At 38.0% G+C, this 18,956-nt stretch overlaps 1 protein-coding gene across 1 annotated transcript in view; it reads left to right on the top strand.

Moving 5' to 3' along the window:
- Positions 1 to 11,844, top strand: part of LOC149578613 (F-box/FBD/LRR-repeat protein At2g04230-like) — a 51,855-nt gene extending 40,011 nt beyond the window's left edge. The window contains exon 3 of the mRNA XM_089830218.1: positions 11,219 to 11,844. Within this exon, the coding sequence (XP_089686344.1) occupies positions 11,219 to 11,277 (59 nt within the window). The 3' untranslated portion in view covers positions 11,278 to 11,844. The remainder of the gene's footprint in view (positions 1 to 11,218) is intronic.
- Positions 11,845 to 18,956: the final 7,112 nt, after the last annotated feature.

The following is an 18,956-nucleotide window of genomic DNA, read 5'->3' as shown; positions in this document are numbered from 1 at the left end:
CTTCATTTAAGTTACGTTCCTTATTGCAAATTTGAATCTTGATACTTGTGATTACAGGTCTTTGTTTGTGATCATTGTCTTTTTGCAAAAAATTGGTAAAACCTAGGTATCCCTTTCAAAGCAGAAGATCCCGATCCTTGCATAGAAACACTTTTGTGGTTGCATGTTCATCTGAGTATTGTGAATCAATTGTGTCTTTCATAATTCATGTTGATTTGATTAAAGTTACATTCAAAATCATCGGTGTATCACCTCATTTAGGTTAGTATTCATTATTTGTCATTCACTTCTTATTGTTTACTGTACAGGTAAAGAGATCAACGCATACAGACAATAGAACATGAACAGCATAATTATATTATTATTCGCAATAGTAGGTGAATGATTCTTTACAATGATCCCAGACGGGATATAAATACTACCGCCGAACCTTCCTGAAGGAGTCCGTCGGCCACAATTATTCTATCCACTACAAACTATTTATCGACGACGTCGGCTACAGCATACAAAAACACTGCCGGACCGTCGGCTACAAACTAGAAATACTGCTAGAACTATCCAATCGGCTAACACCATCCCCTCCAAAAAAAAACAGTCGTCTCCTGACGACTAACAAAATTAGGAGACAACTTACAGACCACAGAAAAAACTAGAGAGAAAGGGGCATCCCCGAAGTGTATTCTGTTGCAACAATGATGTAGCGACACCTTCGAGTCTTGCTCACCCTCAGTGGTCCAATGAAATCTAGTCCCCATCTCTCAAAAAGTTCCTGCGCATGAGAGGGTTGAAGTGGCATGAAATCTCTCTTCAGTGGCTTCCCAGCGCGTTGGCAAGTGTCACATCCGACGACCCATTCCCGTGCATCATTGTACACCAGCGGCCACCAGAGTCCTGCGAGTAATATCTTCCGTGCAGTGGTGTCAGGCCCCATGTGTCCTCCCGCGGGACCCTCATGTGCTTATTTTAATACCTGTGGTATCTCTTCTTCCAACACACACCGTCGAAGAATATGATCCGGCCCCATTTTGTAGAGCAACCCATTGATTAATTGAAATGTATGACTTCTGATTATCAACTTGCGCCTATCATTTGGTGACATCCCCGTGGGAAACTGTCCTGTTGAGAGGTATTCGCCAATACTCCTGTACCATTCCGGCAGTACCCCAATCTGAAACAACTGTGCATCAGGGAAGTCATTCACACCATCCGCTGGTTCTCCTGTTTTGATTCGCGACAGGTGGTCGGCACTAACGTGTTTCTTTCCTGGCCGGACAATGATTTTGAAAGTAAATTCCTGCAACAGTAGCAACCATCGGTTGATCCTCCCTTGGATGACGGGTTTGTTAATCATGTACAACAGGGCCTGGTGATCAACATAAAACACAAATGGTGTAGCAAGCAAATAATGACGGAATTTTTGCACAGCATAATCCATTCCCAAGGCTTCTCTTTCAGTCGTGCTGTAGTTTTGCTCGGCCTTTGATAGCAACCGGCTGGCAAAGTATATAGGATGATCCAGTCCGTGATTACCAGTCTGTGCCAGGGTCGCACCGATCGCATAGTTGGAGGCATCCACATGAACATGAAACTCCTTATTCCAATCCGGATATGCCAGGATAGGTGCTGTAGCGAGTCGTACCTTTAGCCCTTCGAATGCCTCATCTTGCTCTTTCTCCCATCTAAATGACTCTTCCTTGCATGTTAGCTTATCTAACGGCTGGGACACCTTGGCAAAATTTTTAATATATCTCCGATAATAACCTATATGCCCGAGAAAAGATTATCCTCCGTCACATTAGTAGACGGCTGCATTTCAATAATGACTCTCACCTTATCGGGATTCGTTTTTAATCCTTCCTTACAGACAATATGTCCGAGCAATCGGCCGTGTGGAATCATGAATCTGCACTTCTTAGGATTCAATGCTAGCCGGGCCCTGCGACATCGCTCCATACACTCCCCAAGCGCTGCCAGGTGTTCGTCCTCCGTGCTAAATATTGACCAATCATCCAAGAAGGCTTTGGAATTTCCCACAGACATCTTGTCAAAGATATGCAGTATAATTCGCTGGAATGTGGCCGGTGCATTATACAACCCAAAAGGCATCCGGTTGTATGCGTAGACCCCATCTTCGACAATAAACGTCGTCTTAACTTATCTTCCTCCGCTATAGAAATCTGATTGTAGCCGGAGAACCCGTCCATAAAAGAGTAGATTTCATGTCCTGCTATCTCCTTCAGAATGCTATCTGTGAACGGAATCGGAAAAGGATCTTTGATCGTTATTGCATTCAGGCATCTAAAATCAATGCATATCCGAATCTGAATAGTATCCTTCTTCAATGAAATGACTATCGGTGACACCCATTTGCTGGTCTGTACCTTGAAGATAATGCCGGCTTCGAGCATCCGGTTGATTTCCTCCGTAACCCATGCGGCATAGTTCTTATTCATCCTGTAGGGTCGCTTTCGTACAGGTACAGCTCCGTCCACCAGCGAGATGCGGTGCACACACAATTCTAGCAGTACTCCCTTGAGGTCCTTGTATGTCCATGCAAACACATCCTTGTAATCCATAAATATCTTGAATGCCGCAGCCTTGAGTACTGGATCCCAATTATCTCCGACTAGTATGTTCTTTGGCTCTGCCTCGTCCCCCAAATTCATTGTTTGCAGCGAAGCTTCATTGTACTTGATTGTCTGTCCTTTACTGAATGCATGGGCGGGTGTAGCATCCAACGGTGCCTCCCCCTCCTTTACTTCAGTAAACTCCTTTGGATATTCGTCCTCGATTGACAGAACATTACAGCTGTGAAATAATTCAGTCTCCCATTTGCTAGTGGTAGAGACCGTTGACGGAATCCAAGTCGTCATCCATTGTTCCTTCGTCCAATCGGAGGACGCCCTCCTGATCCGGTTCCATCCGTCGTCTACCTTCGTCCTCTTCTCCCTCAGAATCTGACGACAAAGCCTCTTCCCCTACTATTTGGGTATGCAAATCAATTATGAATCGGCGGCCTTTATTTTCCAGGGATAAAGTGTTCTTCTTCCAGTCGTGTCGAGCTCTTGCTTCGATAAGCCACCCACGGCCTAGGATGGCATCATAGCCTTTCCTTTTCAATGGAATCACCACGAAATCCATGAGGAACGGTTGGGTGCCAATGGCTACCGGCTGTGCCATGAGGATACCCAGTGGTTTAATTCCATGTTGATTGGCGGTCAGTAGCTGAAACCTTGGAGGCCACAATGTCGGCTGTCCAAGTTTCCTCCAAGTTTCTTCTGGCAATACATTTACACCGGATCCTCCGTCCACTATGGTGTCTGTGAGAACATGTCCAAGTATCCCCATCTCGACAACTGCAGGGTGCCCTCCGGATGTTAGTGCCAACAACATCTGGTCGTCTCCTCCCGTAACAATTTCTTGTTCTTTCCGTCGACTCGGTTCTCCCGGTGACTTTTCCTTCTCGAGGCTTGATTCCCCTGCCATATTTGAAAGAGCCGAACGAAGTTGGGGCATAGTGAGAAGCAAATCACTTACCTTTACTTGCACCTCCGTTTGCAAAATTTGTCGTACTATGTTTTGTTCTGTGGAATTTCTTGTTGAGGTGGCGGCGATGTCCGGAGGAGTTACTGCTTGAGATACTTTTCCAACCTCCACCTGTGCTGCCGCAAATTTCTTCTTTTCTTCGGCAGGGTCCAAGTATTCTTTTGCTTGTTGTCGCGTAATTGCAAGAACCTCTTCCTCATCGGCTCCAACAGTGATCAAGTTCACTTCGGATTTTGGACATTTTGAGTTGTCGTGATCGCTAGGTCCACACCATCGGCACAATAGTTGAGGTGTATTTGCTGTTGGACATTCCCGCGCAAAATGTCCCCACAAGTTACATGCTCGGCACTGAATAATTGGTCGTCCGTTTGCATCATACTGAATCCGGCTTCTGCTTGTATTGGTATTATTATTGTTGTTGTTATTTTGTCCACGCCGATTATTCCTGTATCCTCCAGATGTAGCGCTGATGGCATTCGGTTTCCGTTACTACCTGACGGGGAGGCCTCCTGTGCGAGAAGTAACTGCGGAGATCCTCTTGTTTTCATGTTAAAGGGGCAGTCTTTTGTCGAGTGTCCCATGATCTGACAGATGTCACAAAATTGGTTCTTCGGACACGATCCTTTAGTATGACCGTCGGTCTTACATTCCGTGCACCACAATTCACTACCTTTTGGTTCTTTCTGCATATTTTTAAACTCCATCATTCGAACCATATCCTTCTGTAAGGCACGAACCTTTTTGTTACTACCTTCGTCGTCGCTGCTATCATCTCCAGCAGATTCGTCATCATCAGAGTCAGAGGAGCTGGTTTTCTTCTTCTTTGTCTTCTGCGCACTTTCAAGGTCCAGTGCTCTGTTATAAGCATCGGCATATGATGACGGTGGCACAATTTTTATTTTCCTTTGCAACTTCGAGCGTAGGCCATCCACAAACCATCTTTTCTGCAATCCGTCCGCTGGCTTGCTTTCCATTTTGTTTATTAAGTCTTTTAATCTCCTAGCATAGATGCAGACAGTTTTGTTCTTCCCTTGCTTTGTATTGAAAATTTCCGCTACGATTTCATTATCATCTCGCAAAAGTTTAAACTCCGCCAAGAACTCCTTTTTAATCTTATCCCAGGTATCTAGCTTCTGCGGATCCATATCTGAAAACCAATCAATAGCGACACCCCGTAGGGTTGCCGAAAATTGCCTGGCCCATTCGTCGGCATCTGTGATTCCATTTGCCCGCCAGATCGTCTCACATGTCTTACAATGTCGGAGGGGGTCGGCTGTACCATCGCCTTCAAATTTCGGCAGCTTTTCTTTGGGTCCCGCCATAACTCCGGAGGTCTGTACTCCTACAGTGGTTGGCACTCCCACATCGGCGGTTGGCACTCCCACACCGGCAGTCTGTACTCCCACACCGGCGGACTGGTCTCCGTCACCGGAAGTTTGCACACCCTCATTGGAGGTGTCGACAGCTGCAACCCTTGGTGAAGACGAAGGATCCCAAATTGTTTCCCGCGGAAGTTTATCCTGGAGGAAGAGGTCACTCCACGCTCGTGCTCTGTCGGCACTGCGAGCCGTGCGAGTTGATGCTCTCCCGTCTGAATTTTCTTCCCTTGGCGAACACAAATTCAAGAACTCCTCCCGTGCTTCTTCCACCAATTCCACCCGCTGCCGAGTCTCCTTCAGTAATTCCTCCGCACTTCGGTTTCCGTCGGCAATCTTCTGGAATCTCCGTCGGCATTCGGCTTGCTGTGCCAGAATTAGATTCTCCTGCGCAGTACGGATTCCATCTTTTCCCTTCGCCTTATTCCGATCCTTGTTAAGCTGATTTGGCATTAATCTTCATTCCTCCCACTTTCCAGATTCATAAGGCAACGGCGCCAAATGTTTACCGTACAGGTAAAGAGATCAACGCATACAGACAATAGAACATGAACAGCAGAATTATATTATTATTCGCAATAGTAGGTGAATGATTCTTTACAATGATCCCAGATGGGATATAAGTACTACTGCCGAACCTTCCCGAAGGAGTCTGTCGACCACAATTATTCTATCCGCTACAAACTATTTACCAACGACGTCGGCTACAGCATACAAAAACACCGCCGGACCGTCGGCTAAACATCGTCGGACCGTTGGCTACAGAATACAGAATACCGCCGGACCGTCGGCTACAGAATACAGAATACCGCCGGACCGTCGGCTACAGACTAGAAATACTGCCAGAACTATCCAGTCGGCTAACACTTATTCCTTATCTCGCGTATAATTTAGGATTAGGTGATCGCTATTTAGGAACCGGCCTAGCTTCCAGAGATTCATCTGTCGTTTTAGGACAACCCACCACTCGAGAGAGTTTCCATGTTTCAGTAGGATGGCTAGATTTTGTATCTCGCTATAGGCGCAATCCTGATTGACAATAGTTAGAAGCTAAAATAACCTATTTACATTCACTTTTAGGGCAGCGGAACTCAAAATGTTATCAATTTTTTAATTATAAAAAATGACATAAAGTTGTCCAATGCCCACAAATTCGCCTGGGGTTTGCTTGAAATTCAATTTGGGTAATGAAATTCGCTTGGGTTCGATTTTCTAGAATTTGGGTTCGAACCACCCCCAAGGAATTAGAACCCTAGCCGAATTTTGCCTGAACCGAACTAGTATTTCGAACTAGTTCGAACCCAAGCAAGCTTCTCTGGGCAAAAGGATGAATCCAGGTAACTAAGGTGCAAAACATTAACAAGGTGAATTCATCTCCTACTATCTGCAACTAGCTGTTGTCTATTGGTCCACTATTGTAGGTCATTTGACAACTAATTTTTTTTGTTTTAGTTTTATTTGTTTTGAAGACTTTGATTAAGTTCAAGTTTCGAGGACGAGTATGACAAGGGATGGGGGGACAAGTTTCCAGGATGACAATGTTTTTGGCCAATTTTGGTGATGATTAATGTTTTGAACGCAAAGATTTGTTTCATAGGTGCATGTAATGGGGATTCCCAATGTGCTTTATCTTTGCTTTTACCAACAACCGTCCACTGTTCAGGTCATGGCTGTGTTTCAAAGAAATTGTTTTGCATGTGTTGAGGTGCAGATTAAACCCGCGTGACAACAATGCCGTTGAATATTAAAAAAATTAAAAGTATTGTGCACCAAATGTTTCCAACTTCGAGTGCATTTGCATCTTCTCTCCCATAAATATTTAGCACTGTAAGTTTTTCCAGATTGGTTTTGGATCATTTTACTATCTTTCTTTTCTAAAAAAATTAGTCCCAGGCAGTTATTTATTCACAGTTTTTTCCTTGGCAGATTGGTTTTATTTGGATCGTTTTACTATTTAGTATTTTCCTTTTCTGCAAAGATTAGTCCCTAGTAACTGTTTATTCACAGATTTTTTTCCAGGACACAGGAAGTCTACAGATTTAAATAGGTGATTGTGTGCCTTATTGCATTTTCCTGGTAAGTTCCTCCACATGCTCTCTACGAGTTTTTCCCCCACTTCTATTTACTGCATCATTTTAATTTCCACTTCTAATTTGGCTACTTTGTCTCCATTATTGGAGCTTTGTTTAGGGTTTATTTTCATTTTCTCACCTACTTCCCGTTTACGGTATTCCTACTAAGGATTTGAGCTTGAGATTGGGGTTTCCTCTACTTGGTCTGAGCGGAATGGTTTGAATTTCAAACCGAATTAAAATTGATGGCATCTAAAATGTAAGAGGACATATATATTTGTTAATCAAATATAGCTTCTACCTGGTAGAATTTTCCTTTTTCTCCAATATATATATATATATATATATATATATATATATATATATATATATATATATAATATAGTTTTTTCAGACATGAAATCTGCAGGGAAAACCTGTTTAGCTTTAAATCTGCCATTCTGAATCAAAAATTTGTAGAAAAACTTGCAAAGTTTTGTGATGGAATGAAGCTGAAACAGGTTGCCCATCTGAGGTCTGACTGGCTGAGGTTAAGCTGTATTGCATTGTTAGAAATGGACACATCCTCTGACAGCTAGATATCAGTTTGTGGGAGGAAATTAAAACTAATGGGGACTACGTCTAAGTTGTATAGAAAATTGAAAAGGCAACAAACAAGCCAAAAAGAAAACTGGAGAAATCTTAGTCATTGGGATTTGCCTAGAGAAAATAATTGTATAAATTAGTACTTTTAGCATAATCGGCTCTTCACAAATCTTAGGTTTTGAACAAAAAGTAGCATTCTTCCTCATTTTTAGTGCCTTGCTCAAACGACAGTTACGGAACGCCTCTTGCAACTTTTTAAAATAGTAATCACGTTCTCCTACAACAAAATGTTTTTTTATATACTTGAGGTTCTCAACAAGTTTTTAGACCAGTCAGACATGAAAGTCTGTCATTTACCTGGTATAAGTGCACAATGTGTTACTTTAAATGTATGGGGTTTTATGGTTGTCATTCTGGCACTTGTTACATTTGCAGTCAAATTAGTTTCAATGTTTAAAGACCTAATGCCACTGATTCTGAGAGTGGATGATTACAGTGATTTCTCTTTGAGTGGGACAACTGCATTCACTCCTACTGTTATTGGATATATCTACTGCAGGAAGTGCCTGGTTTTTCAGCCTGTGTAATGCATTCCTGATTAATTTTAGATAGATAGATAGAATCTAGAACCTTCCTTTTATTCTTGATACATCTCTCCTCCATTCTTTTGTTGTATTGGCCTCTGAATGATCTCCCTGGGCTTAATTGGCTTGCTGATTGAGAATTCTTCTTATTCCAGTTCTGAGAATTTATTCTATCAAGAGGACCTTCTATAATAAATGCCCCTTTGATTCATTAAATTTAAAATTGATAAAGGTGAACCAAAGCCAAAAAATGAGTGAATTTATCCATATTCAGATCCTCTATAGATAATATTCAAGGTCTCAGATTGAAATTTTACCTCGATAGTGGTAGCATATTTTACCGGTCTCTTGCCTTGATTACAGATCAAATTAGGGTTTCCATGTACTTGGGTGTAAGGATATATACAGAGCTCTGTTTAAACCCTATCGCATACGAAAATGTGTACGAGTCCAAAAACACCCAAAAATTGGTTGTAAGTTACAACAGATGTAAGTCAGAGGTGTTTCTACATACAAAATATAGTTATATATAATCTTTTACAGGCCTTAGTAATTGATTATTCTTTAGGATTATATTATTCTGTAATGTTAAGGCTACTGCTAATCAGCTAGTTTCACATCTATCTTGCACAATGGTCGTCACCTTAGATGCTAAATTTCAAATTTCAATGAAAAAATAAAGATCACAAAACAATGATTTCTTATTTGTGTAACAAAACATGTCCTTTTATAAAGGAAGTAAGCAAGACAAATGACTTCCATTTCGAATAACAATATTTGACCACATTAAGAAATAAAGGTCACAGAACATGATTTGTTATTTGTGTTATGAAATATGTCCTCCTGTGATATAAGAAAACAATGCAAATGACCTCCACTTAAAATTAAAATATTCAACAATTATTTTGACCCATTGTGCTTTTAGAAATATTGAAACAAAAGGTGAGTACATTTGTGTAAATTTCTACCAAACAAAGTTATCTTTAGGAGATCCAGTTGACATCTAATTTGTAGTCACAACTACTGTGTACAATGTTTCATATTTCTTATAGATAGAAGATGTTATGATCCTTAATCATAACCTGATGCTTTCAGTTATCCTCCTGCAACATCCTCTACACTCTTGAGGCTTCTAAACCCACCATAAATCTTCATCATAGAAGCCACTAAAAGGACTAATATTAGTAGCCATGCTCTCATTCAAATCCTATTTTGTTGAGGATCATTGCGCATGTATTCAGATACACCCGTACCATAGGCTTTGATGAATGCAGGGCAGCCTTCTATAATAGAGTCATGAAGATGCTGATAACCATCTATTATACATTTTAAATTAATAGGCAACACAGTGGGTGCACAGGATTTTTGGGCACCACTACTAACCAGCAACTTGGAGTGGGCGGTCAGGCCATATTTGAATTGGGAAGTGCCATCAAAATCTACTGTGCTCTCTTCTGAGAAGACACCAATGGAAGCCAGAAGCCTCATGACTCTAAAGAGGTACTCACTATGGGCAGGTTTATGGGCTGAACTAGAAATATGTGAAGCAATTTGATCTAAAGAGGGAATATTCCCTGCCATGGATGGCAATAATGTCGGGAATGTTAAGCAAAACAACAGCTCGAAGGATCATTGGCTTGGCTGCTGAAAGAATGATTTTGTTGAGCTGAAGATGTGCTTCCATAGATGACACCAAGGAATCGATAGTTTGCTTCATCTAATACAATTAATTTGGTCAACCTATAGAAAAGTCATGAATAGAGAAATGTGGAACAACAATGTTGCCCATTATCAAATATCAAACCGTTTAAAACAGTTATCAGTAAATTATTTATTAGTTCCAAAACTTGAATGAAACCCTTCTAATATGTAATGTTTGAATTGAGTGTAAAATATTTTTGACAAGTTTCAATCACTCTTTTAGAAATCTCATTAATGGAAGTGACCTCTAGTTTAGATCATTTTGGATCAGGTATAGATTGATCAAAGGTACATTCTGCTTCATATACTGCAAACCATGCATGCAAATCATGAACTAATAGTCACCGATGGTTGTGTTTAGGATTTCCTGACATATTCAACACTCTTTCTTCATTGCATGGTCAAATTTAACATAAACAAAAAAAGGTAATCACCTTTTTTAACTGCACACTGTGATAAGTTGACAACTGCAATTCCATTCATATCCACTAAATTTATGGATTCTAAAATATTCTATGTTTATGCCCTCTTCATGATGCTCTTCCACTTCATACCTTCATCTTGTTTTTCTTCCAATGGTAATTGAATAAATTCTCTCATAATTCCCGTCATTCTCATGTCCAGCAGAGACAAAGGAATTCATAATTCACAGGCTACTACAGAAACAGTCATAGCACCCTAACCTACATTTTTAAAGCACCGTTAGACCACAACCAAGAAGCATAGTAATGGGATTTCTTTCAGGTTTTTTAAAAAACTGATAGAATAAAACGTACCATCATATATGCCATTCTAAGCACTACTCATAGTGATGATGTGAGCACTCCATTAAAGTATTTTCTCTTATTTATTGCTCGTACCTGCAAATTTAATTTACACTAACAAGAAGCTATGTAATTGCTAGTTTTTACTTCACCCGATTAGTAAATGCTTGTGTCTTCAGCAGGGATTCCAGCTGCAGCAGTGCAGCCCTTCTTATATTTAGTTTTTAAGAAACAAAATCTTTGTTACAATTATCTAATATCATTTTGTCTTATTTTTATAAATTCTTATTAAAGTTAATAAATAAAAATAAATTATATTATGTTATATTTTATAAATATATAATTCAAATAGTATAATTATAAAAGTGTTATGCTCTAAGCTTTAACAAATTTTAATAATATTATTTAATATGACATTGTTTTATTTTATATTAACATAGTTAAACATTTATACAGAATTTTGAACTTATTGAGCTCAAAAATTAGTTAAACATATTGTTTTGAAGTTCAAAAATTGAAATTTCTTATTTAAAAAATAAATAAATTAGTTAATGTTTTAGATGCTAAGTATCATTTTTTGAATTGTGCAGGTTGTAATATGGTTCCTCAACAAATGAACTTCAAAGACATGGGAACATGTGACTTGTAATGGTGTTAAAATTTAGTGTAACTTGTGTTCAAAAGTTCTTATTGGAGGTTTAACAAGGGTAATGGATCACCTACTAGATATTATAGGGGTAAGGTGTTATTGCATGTCCAAATGTGACCCAAGAGATTAGAGCTATTTTAGAGAAAGCATTCCTCTTCGCTTGTTGGAAAGATGATGAAGGCACAAAAGAAATAATGAATAGAAGTGGATGTGTCTAGATTTACATCTACTATACCTTCCTCTTCTTGTCTACCTCAGACCATAAGGGTGTCAAAAGAGAGTAACATTGAATAGCTTTTGGGCAAATGAAGAAGGCACAAAAGAAATACTGAATTGAAAATGATGTGTTTGGATTTACATATACTATATCTTCTTCTTCTTGTCTACCTTAGACCATAAGGGCATCAAACAAGAGTGTAACATTGAGCATCTTGTGGAAACCAACCGAGAAGCAAAATGTGGATGGTGCACTAGTTGATTTATTCTATAGAAATGTTATTCCATTCAATGTAGCTAAAAAGCTACTTTTTCATAACGTAATTCAAAAGGTTGCAGAGTTTGGAAAAATGTACATGCCCCCCTCTTCAAAGGCTTTAACAACAATTCTCTTGTAGATGTTAAAAGATAGAGTGACTCAAAAATTAGCTGAGGTCAATGCTTCTTGGAAGACAAAAAATTGTACTATATTGAGTAATAGATGGTCAAATATATGTCAAAGACCATTTATCAATGTTTTAGTGGTTTGTCCTAAAGGTGTTATATTCTTGAAGGTTATTGACACTATGAACCAAAGAAAACTTTCAAGAGGTTATTGATAGTGTGACAACGTGTGTGGGAGCTGGGAAGCTGATTGTGGAGAAGTACTAACAAATTTATTGAGGAAGTCATTCTTGAAGTAGGGGTAAAAAATGTGGTTCAAGTGGTTACTGATAGTGTGACAAAGTGCGTAGGAGGTGAGAAGCTAATTGTAGAGAAGTACCCGCAAATTTAATGGAGTCCATTTGTAACTCATTGTTTGGATTTGTTGCTTCATGACTTGGTTAAATTCCCATGGATACATGAAGCAATTCGTAGAGGAAGAGCAGTTGTAAATTTCATATGAAATCATCATCTCGCATTGAGCCTTTACGTGCAACATGCATCTAGGGAGTTGTTGAGAACTTGTGATACAAGATTTGCTTCATTTTATATCACTTTGAAAAGAATGGTTGAAGAGAAAACAACTTTGAGATCTTTAATTTGTTCCAATGAATGAGAAAATTCAACACTCTCTAAACATGCTAAGGGGAAGATCATAGAACTAATTGTTTTAATATTAGCTTTTGGGAAAGTGGATCAAAGGTTTTAAGTATATGTGGGCCAATCATTGATGTGTTTCATATGGTTGATGGTGGCACTCCTTTCCTTGGAATGCATTATGATAGCATGTCCATTGTGAGGAAGTTATTCAGTGCACTTTATAATGTGGAAGCATGGTACATAAAGATATGGGAGGCTCTTGATTCAAGATGGAGAATGATGCACACTCTTTTACATGCAACAACTTGCTTTTTGGAGCCTAAACATTTCACATTGATGGACAAAGTGATGCTGAAATTTTTTGATGACAAATTAGGTAGTGATATTGATGTTGATGCCACACCATTTAAGCCAAGTGCTCTTGATGGCTTAGAACTTTTTTGGAGTTTTGAATTTCTGACTTTTGATTGTACCTTTGTGACAAAAACACATCTTTTCACTTGTGATTTCACATGTTTGTTTTTTTATTTATACTTTACAAATGTGTCATCATGTTTAAATAAAGATTTCAAATCTATTTAGCAATTCTAACTATTTTGATAATTTGTGGGATATATTACATATATTCAAAAATAATTAAAACTTTTTAAAGAAAAATTAATTCAAAAAATTTCCCAAATTTTTACTCTTGTTGAAGTCCATTTGAACTTTATGATTGCTGAAAAACTGAATTTGAATTCAAACCTTGTGACTTAGCCAAAAAATATGGTCATATCGACCCTCAACCAAAGTGCCTGCTCCTCTACAATTTTTTGAAATATTTGTAATCACATTCTCACTACCCCCCATCTCTATATTCTCAATGAGAATTCTGGAAATGAACTGTGCATCTTTCACCCTTCACCATCAACTATTGTAAAAACCATTACCCCTTTGGGAGACATTGCAATCACATTAATCAATAGATAGTTTCTTGTATCTTTCCATCCATCAAAAACAATAGAAACATCTGAGGTTTTCCAAGAAATTCTAATTGGTTGAAGAGATCTCTCTATATAGAAGTCATTTCTTTTTGTAATAGAGTGGTATGTGCCTTTTCATACCCAGGGCCTATGTAATCAATTGGTACTTTATTGATGATGGCTGCAACCATCTACTTCCAATATGGTGATCTGACCAAGTTGAAAGGAAGATCATTGGTATATAAACAATGTGCAATGACTTGATCAACATCCTCTCTTACCTCCATCTTAAAGGTTGTGTCTAATGGATGTCTTTTATGGATGGTAATTTCAATTTCTTCCTCTTCCACTTCCAATAGAAGTACTTGCAAGAATGGATTTTTGGAAGAAACAACTGGTTCAGTGGGTAATTGCATCTTTTTCTTTTTGGATGGAGGTTGATAATGTTGCCATGATTTCAGTCCCCTATATTTTTCAAACTTCTAGGATTAGGGTTGAGTCAATGTGATGTCATGTCTGTATCTAGATTATCCTTAAGGAACTTCTCTTTTCATCTATCGCTTTGTGTACACCTAGGTGGGCATTCAAAAGCAGCCTAATGCATTCGTTCATATTAGGTGATTAGGGAAGGGAGGGTAAGTTTATGCATTTCCTAGATGAGAAGAAAGTTGTTCAGAAACCCTAACTTTATGATCAAGTATTTCATTGAAGGCATGATACATCTGAAGGGAGAGATCACATTACATTTAGAGCAGACGGTGACTAAAAGCATCAAGATCAAAGCTTAGGGCCAAGGCGAAGATCACAGGAACAAGATAGAAACAAGATCAGTTGAATTTGATGCAGAAATGGCGAAGAACACAGTCAAAGGTGGCAAAGACCAAAGTTGAAATAAAATCAACGGCGCAAAATGCATCTGAATCTCCACGTCATAGGTTGAAAGGTCAATTGCCCTTGGAAATGGATTCCTAACTGTTAGATGAGGATCAAATCGATAGTTTTCACGACATCACATCAAACATTCCATATGATGAAAGATAAGTTGCAAAGCTACGAAAAATGTCCTGGGTGGTTAAATGTGCAATCATCGCAACTTTGCAAGCAGTTTAAGTCAATATTGGGTTAAGGTCGTGAACGAGCAAGAGCATGTATTCACAGCATCGCAGGAGGTGAGATAAGCTCTGGTTTTCAAGTTGCAAAGGTGCGAGAAACAAGGTAGTAGTTAAGCCAAACAGTTATCGCATGGTTGCAAGTGGTTCGAAGTAACCTAAAGTTAAGGCAACGATAGAGAAAAAGTGTGTATCCGCACTATCGCAGGGTTAAATGATAAGTTAAGATTCCAAGTTGCGAGCTTGCGAACAAGGTAACAGTTAACTCTAAACAATTATCACATCATCGCAGGTAATCATACAATCAATGGTTTTCAGGTTGCGAAACCGCGAAAGCGAGGGTCATATGATTGCAACTCAATTCTGGTCTAAAAAAATTCAGGTTGCAAAGGAGCAAAAGTAAGCAATCACACCATCGCGAGGTTAAATGTAGAGCTAAGATTTCAAGTTGTGAAGTTGCGAAAAATGGCTTGGGTAGTTAAGTGTGAAGTTGTCGCAACATTGCGAACGAAAGAAATGTTAAGCCTCAGACTGCGGTGAAGTTGTGAGGTTTTAAATCAAATAGTGATCGCATGGTCGTGACTTATTCCTGGTTTGAAGGTTTCTAAGTTGTGATGGCATGCAAAATATAAAATGGCAGTCAAAGTTTGAACTGTCGCACCATCACAAGTGGTAATGCAATTAAGGAAGTCTAGGTTGCGAAGCTACTAATTGAAGAAATTGTCAATCAAAATAGTGATCGCAACATTGCGAGAGATAAAGATGTTAAGTGATTAATTGTTGCGAAGAAGCGACAAGGGGGAAAAAATAGGATTATTATGTTTTAATTTTTATCGTTGATTTGAGATCTACAATGAGAATTCAAACATGTAGTGACCATTGAGATATGAAATACATGTTTTGGCACCAAGATGACTTACAGATCAGAGAGGAATATGAAGCATTTTGAAGGTTTCTAATCATTTCTACTTTCTTTCTCTGATGTATTGGATTGTAGTTGATGATTGTTGGATTTTTGAGCGATTCAAGTGCTTTGTTAGTGTAACTGATGAATCTATAACTAGCCAAGAACCCTAAGATGGGGCCTATAGATGTAATTTTCTAAGTTAATAGAAAGAATCAGCAAGTTTCATGCATTTTCTCCCCCTGTAGCAGACTGTTGAGTGACAATTGAGAGGTGTGTGGAATGAAGGATTAGATTGATCTTTGCAACTAGGTAATGTGATGTTTTAATTCCACTTAGAACTAGTATGTCTAGGTTTCTTTCATTGTATCCTTCAGTTGAGCTAACATGCATATAGGTTAGTATTTCTGAAATTGTAGGATAAGTATTTGTGAAGCTATTAGTTTTTGGGCTAATCAGAGTGTTAGTGCAGTGTTAATAGTATGGGTAGTTAGAGTGTTAACTTTCATAGGTAGGTCTGCTCTTTTCCAGAGTTGCATAATATCCTGCATTTGTGATGTCAAGTTAGGATTGAAGTGTGCTGGGAGTTTTTCATTGGGTAACCTTGATTGGTCAGAGAGCCACTTAGGGCCATGGATGTTCTTCTTCCACTACATCTCCTTGCATTCCATAGTCTTAGATGCATTTAGGAGTAGAGTTAGCGTTAGACCTATAACCTTGCTTAGGTTGCTTATGTCTATGAGTAATTTGGTTAGCCTCTTTTGCTCTCAAGTTAAGAGCATAATCACCCTTTTGATCTACTAAAAACATCATTCCAAATATGTATTCCATATAGGGGAGTTGTACCCTTCAATTCAGAGGATTAGTGACATAGGAGTGCACTAATCCAATATGTTAGAGATAGCTTGTTTCTCATCACCTTGGGCATAAGGAGTTAGTGTAAAACCAATTCAAGGTGAGAGACAAACTGTTTACTAACATATAATAAGTTTGTTTTGATCTTCTAACCAATTTATTGACCTCTTCTTATTTTCTGGTATATCCTGCTATTTGTGCACTAGACTTCCCTTTCCCATCTTTGTTTTTGCGCATTCTCGTTCCTCTACATGAATGGCCCATAAAATGAAGTTTGACCTAAGAATATGAGGTATTCAATGGTTGTTTATTACACTTCCAAATTTATAACTTACCTCTTAAAACTTGTGATGTTATTTGTCTCCAAAAAGGATATTCGACATCAATTTAAAATTTATCGGCTCCTTGCCCTCCCACTAAACTTTGACTACCACTGACAGTTATTCTTGCACAATACAATTTGATTTCTTTTTATTATAAGAAATTAAATAAATTTAAATCGGTAAAAACAAACTATGGACATCAAGCATACAAGTGTGAAAAAATATAAAAAATTATTAAAATAGATAGTTAAACTTTAGACGTCTAGATCTCCTTTGTGGAAGCTATCTAGCACTACATGAATGATCCTCTTCGAAAATAATCATCTTGTCTTCTAAAATGTCAAAATGGAGACCAAATGAGAAGAGAGCCTAACTACAAACAAAATGAGATGAAAAATAATAAACAACCTCTATTAGGGCCATTTAGGGTTTAGAGCCAAAATTATAAAAAATATGTTTAGAATGCTTTTAAGTTGGGCTTTAATTATTTAATTTTAACATCAATTTGATGTTTTGCTGCCAAATGTGTCTGGAGGCACCCAGGAAGGGCATCACAAGGTTGTGGATGTCATGTGGATGTATTCCAACACATCCACAACCCTGGGATGTACTTGCTAGGCACCTCCAGGGAGCATGTGGCATCACCTTTGCCTCTAGATGCATCTACTTCCACATCCAGGGTGGGGGGAGAGAATCTGGTAACCTAGATATTCAATAACATACTCCTCTTTTAATCAACAATTTATCTAATCCTCAAATGTCAATTGTCGGTCTTATATTTCTATCACTCAGATAACATTCACTACCTTTCAAAAGTAGAAATAGAAACTATAGCAGAGGCTTATCAAAATAAATATTTTCTATAGTTTGAATGGTAGCAAAGGCTTATCAAAATACACATATTCAATGATATACTTTTGTTTTAATCAAGAATTTATCTAATCCTCAAATGTAAATTACCATTCTTATATTTCTATGTATTACTTAGATAATGCTCAATACCTTTCAAAAGTAGAAATAGAAATTAATGACATACTATCATTGGTTAAACCATGAAAAGGAGGGAATTATAAATTTTCACCTTTGATATCAAACCTTTATTCTCCATTCATACTCTTAGAATGATAGAAGTGTTTAATAATTTTTTAATACTTTCATATTTTTCTACCATTTTGCTAGTAATCGTACAACCCTTACCAACATTTCTCTTCTAAAATCAAAACATGCTAAATTGAGATAGACAAACAACTAATCCAACTGTCCTACTCAATTGTGGCTTCTACTATTATACAAAGTTCATTTGTCAAAATACACTCATGATTCCCTTTTAATGACTCTCCTAGAATTCTACCTTTATTAACTAATTGATTTCTGAAAGCACTTATCCATTGTATTCAAACACTTGAAAAATGAAAATTTTTATCCACATCCAAATAATCTTCACCAACAAAACTTGATTCTATGAATACCTAGACTCCATAGGGTCCTTTTATCCATGTATTGCATTTTTGCCAAAACAAACACTAAGTAAAGAAAACCTACTTTTTCCCCAAATATTCTAATTAGCATCATAATCTCTTCCTAGGATACTTTCCTTCAATAGCATATAAATATCAAAGGAAACACCAATGTATGATATCTAGATAGAACCTTATTGCCATAAAAACATTCATACTTAAGTGCCATGTGCTATTAAGATAGTTTTCGACTCAGTTTTGTGTAAATATCAACAAAAACTTGTTATCTAAAACAAACTATATATAGAGTCTTGCTCAAGAAGTTCATAAAAAATGGATTTACAACTCACTTTAATCAAAGCTACCATACTTTTTGGCTTGGTGACTCTAAGTGTCTGTGATTCCCATTATAATTGTTAGAATGTTTAGAATAACTGAGAGGGGTATGGAGAGGGGGAATTGGTGGGGGTTGAATCCATTATCCAAGTTCCAGATGTACCAATTAAACAAACAAACACTTAAACTACTTCAATAACATCAATTAGCAGTCCACTATCCTAAAAATATCACAGTTGCATAATGTAAACATTAACAGTAAATCATCACATATAACATCTACACAAGTTTGACACTAGGATTTAACATGGAAACCCAATTTGGGAAAAATCACCAGTAACATTTCACCAACTTTTCACTTTTATGAAGTGAGCTCTATTAGGCACCAACCCTATTAAAAGTTACATAACACATTGTTAAATGTGACCTTGTTAAAGGATTTAATCACCCTGTTAAAAGTGGCCTTATTAGAGGACTTTAGAACATTCCATTAG

Source organism: Cupressus sempervirens, chromosome 1 (assembly GCF_028749045.1).
Source record: "Cupressus sempervirens isolate cs-2001-9-10 chromosome 1, ASM2874904v1, whole genome shotgun sequence".
Taxonomy (NCBI): Eukaryota; Viridiplantae; Streptophyta; class Pinopsida; order Cupressales; family Cupressaceae; genus Cupressus; species Cupressus sempervirens.
Note: the sequence above shows the minus strand (reverse complement) of the source record. Positions and strands in the feature narration are given on the sequence as shown.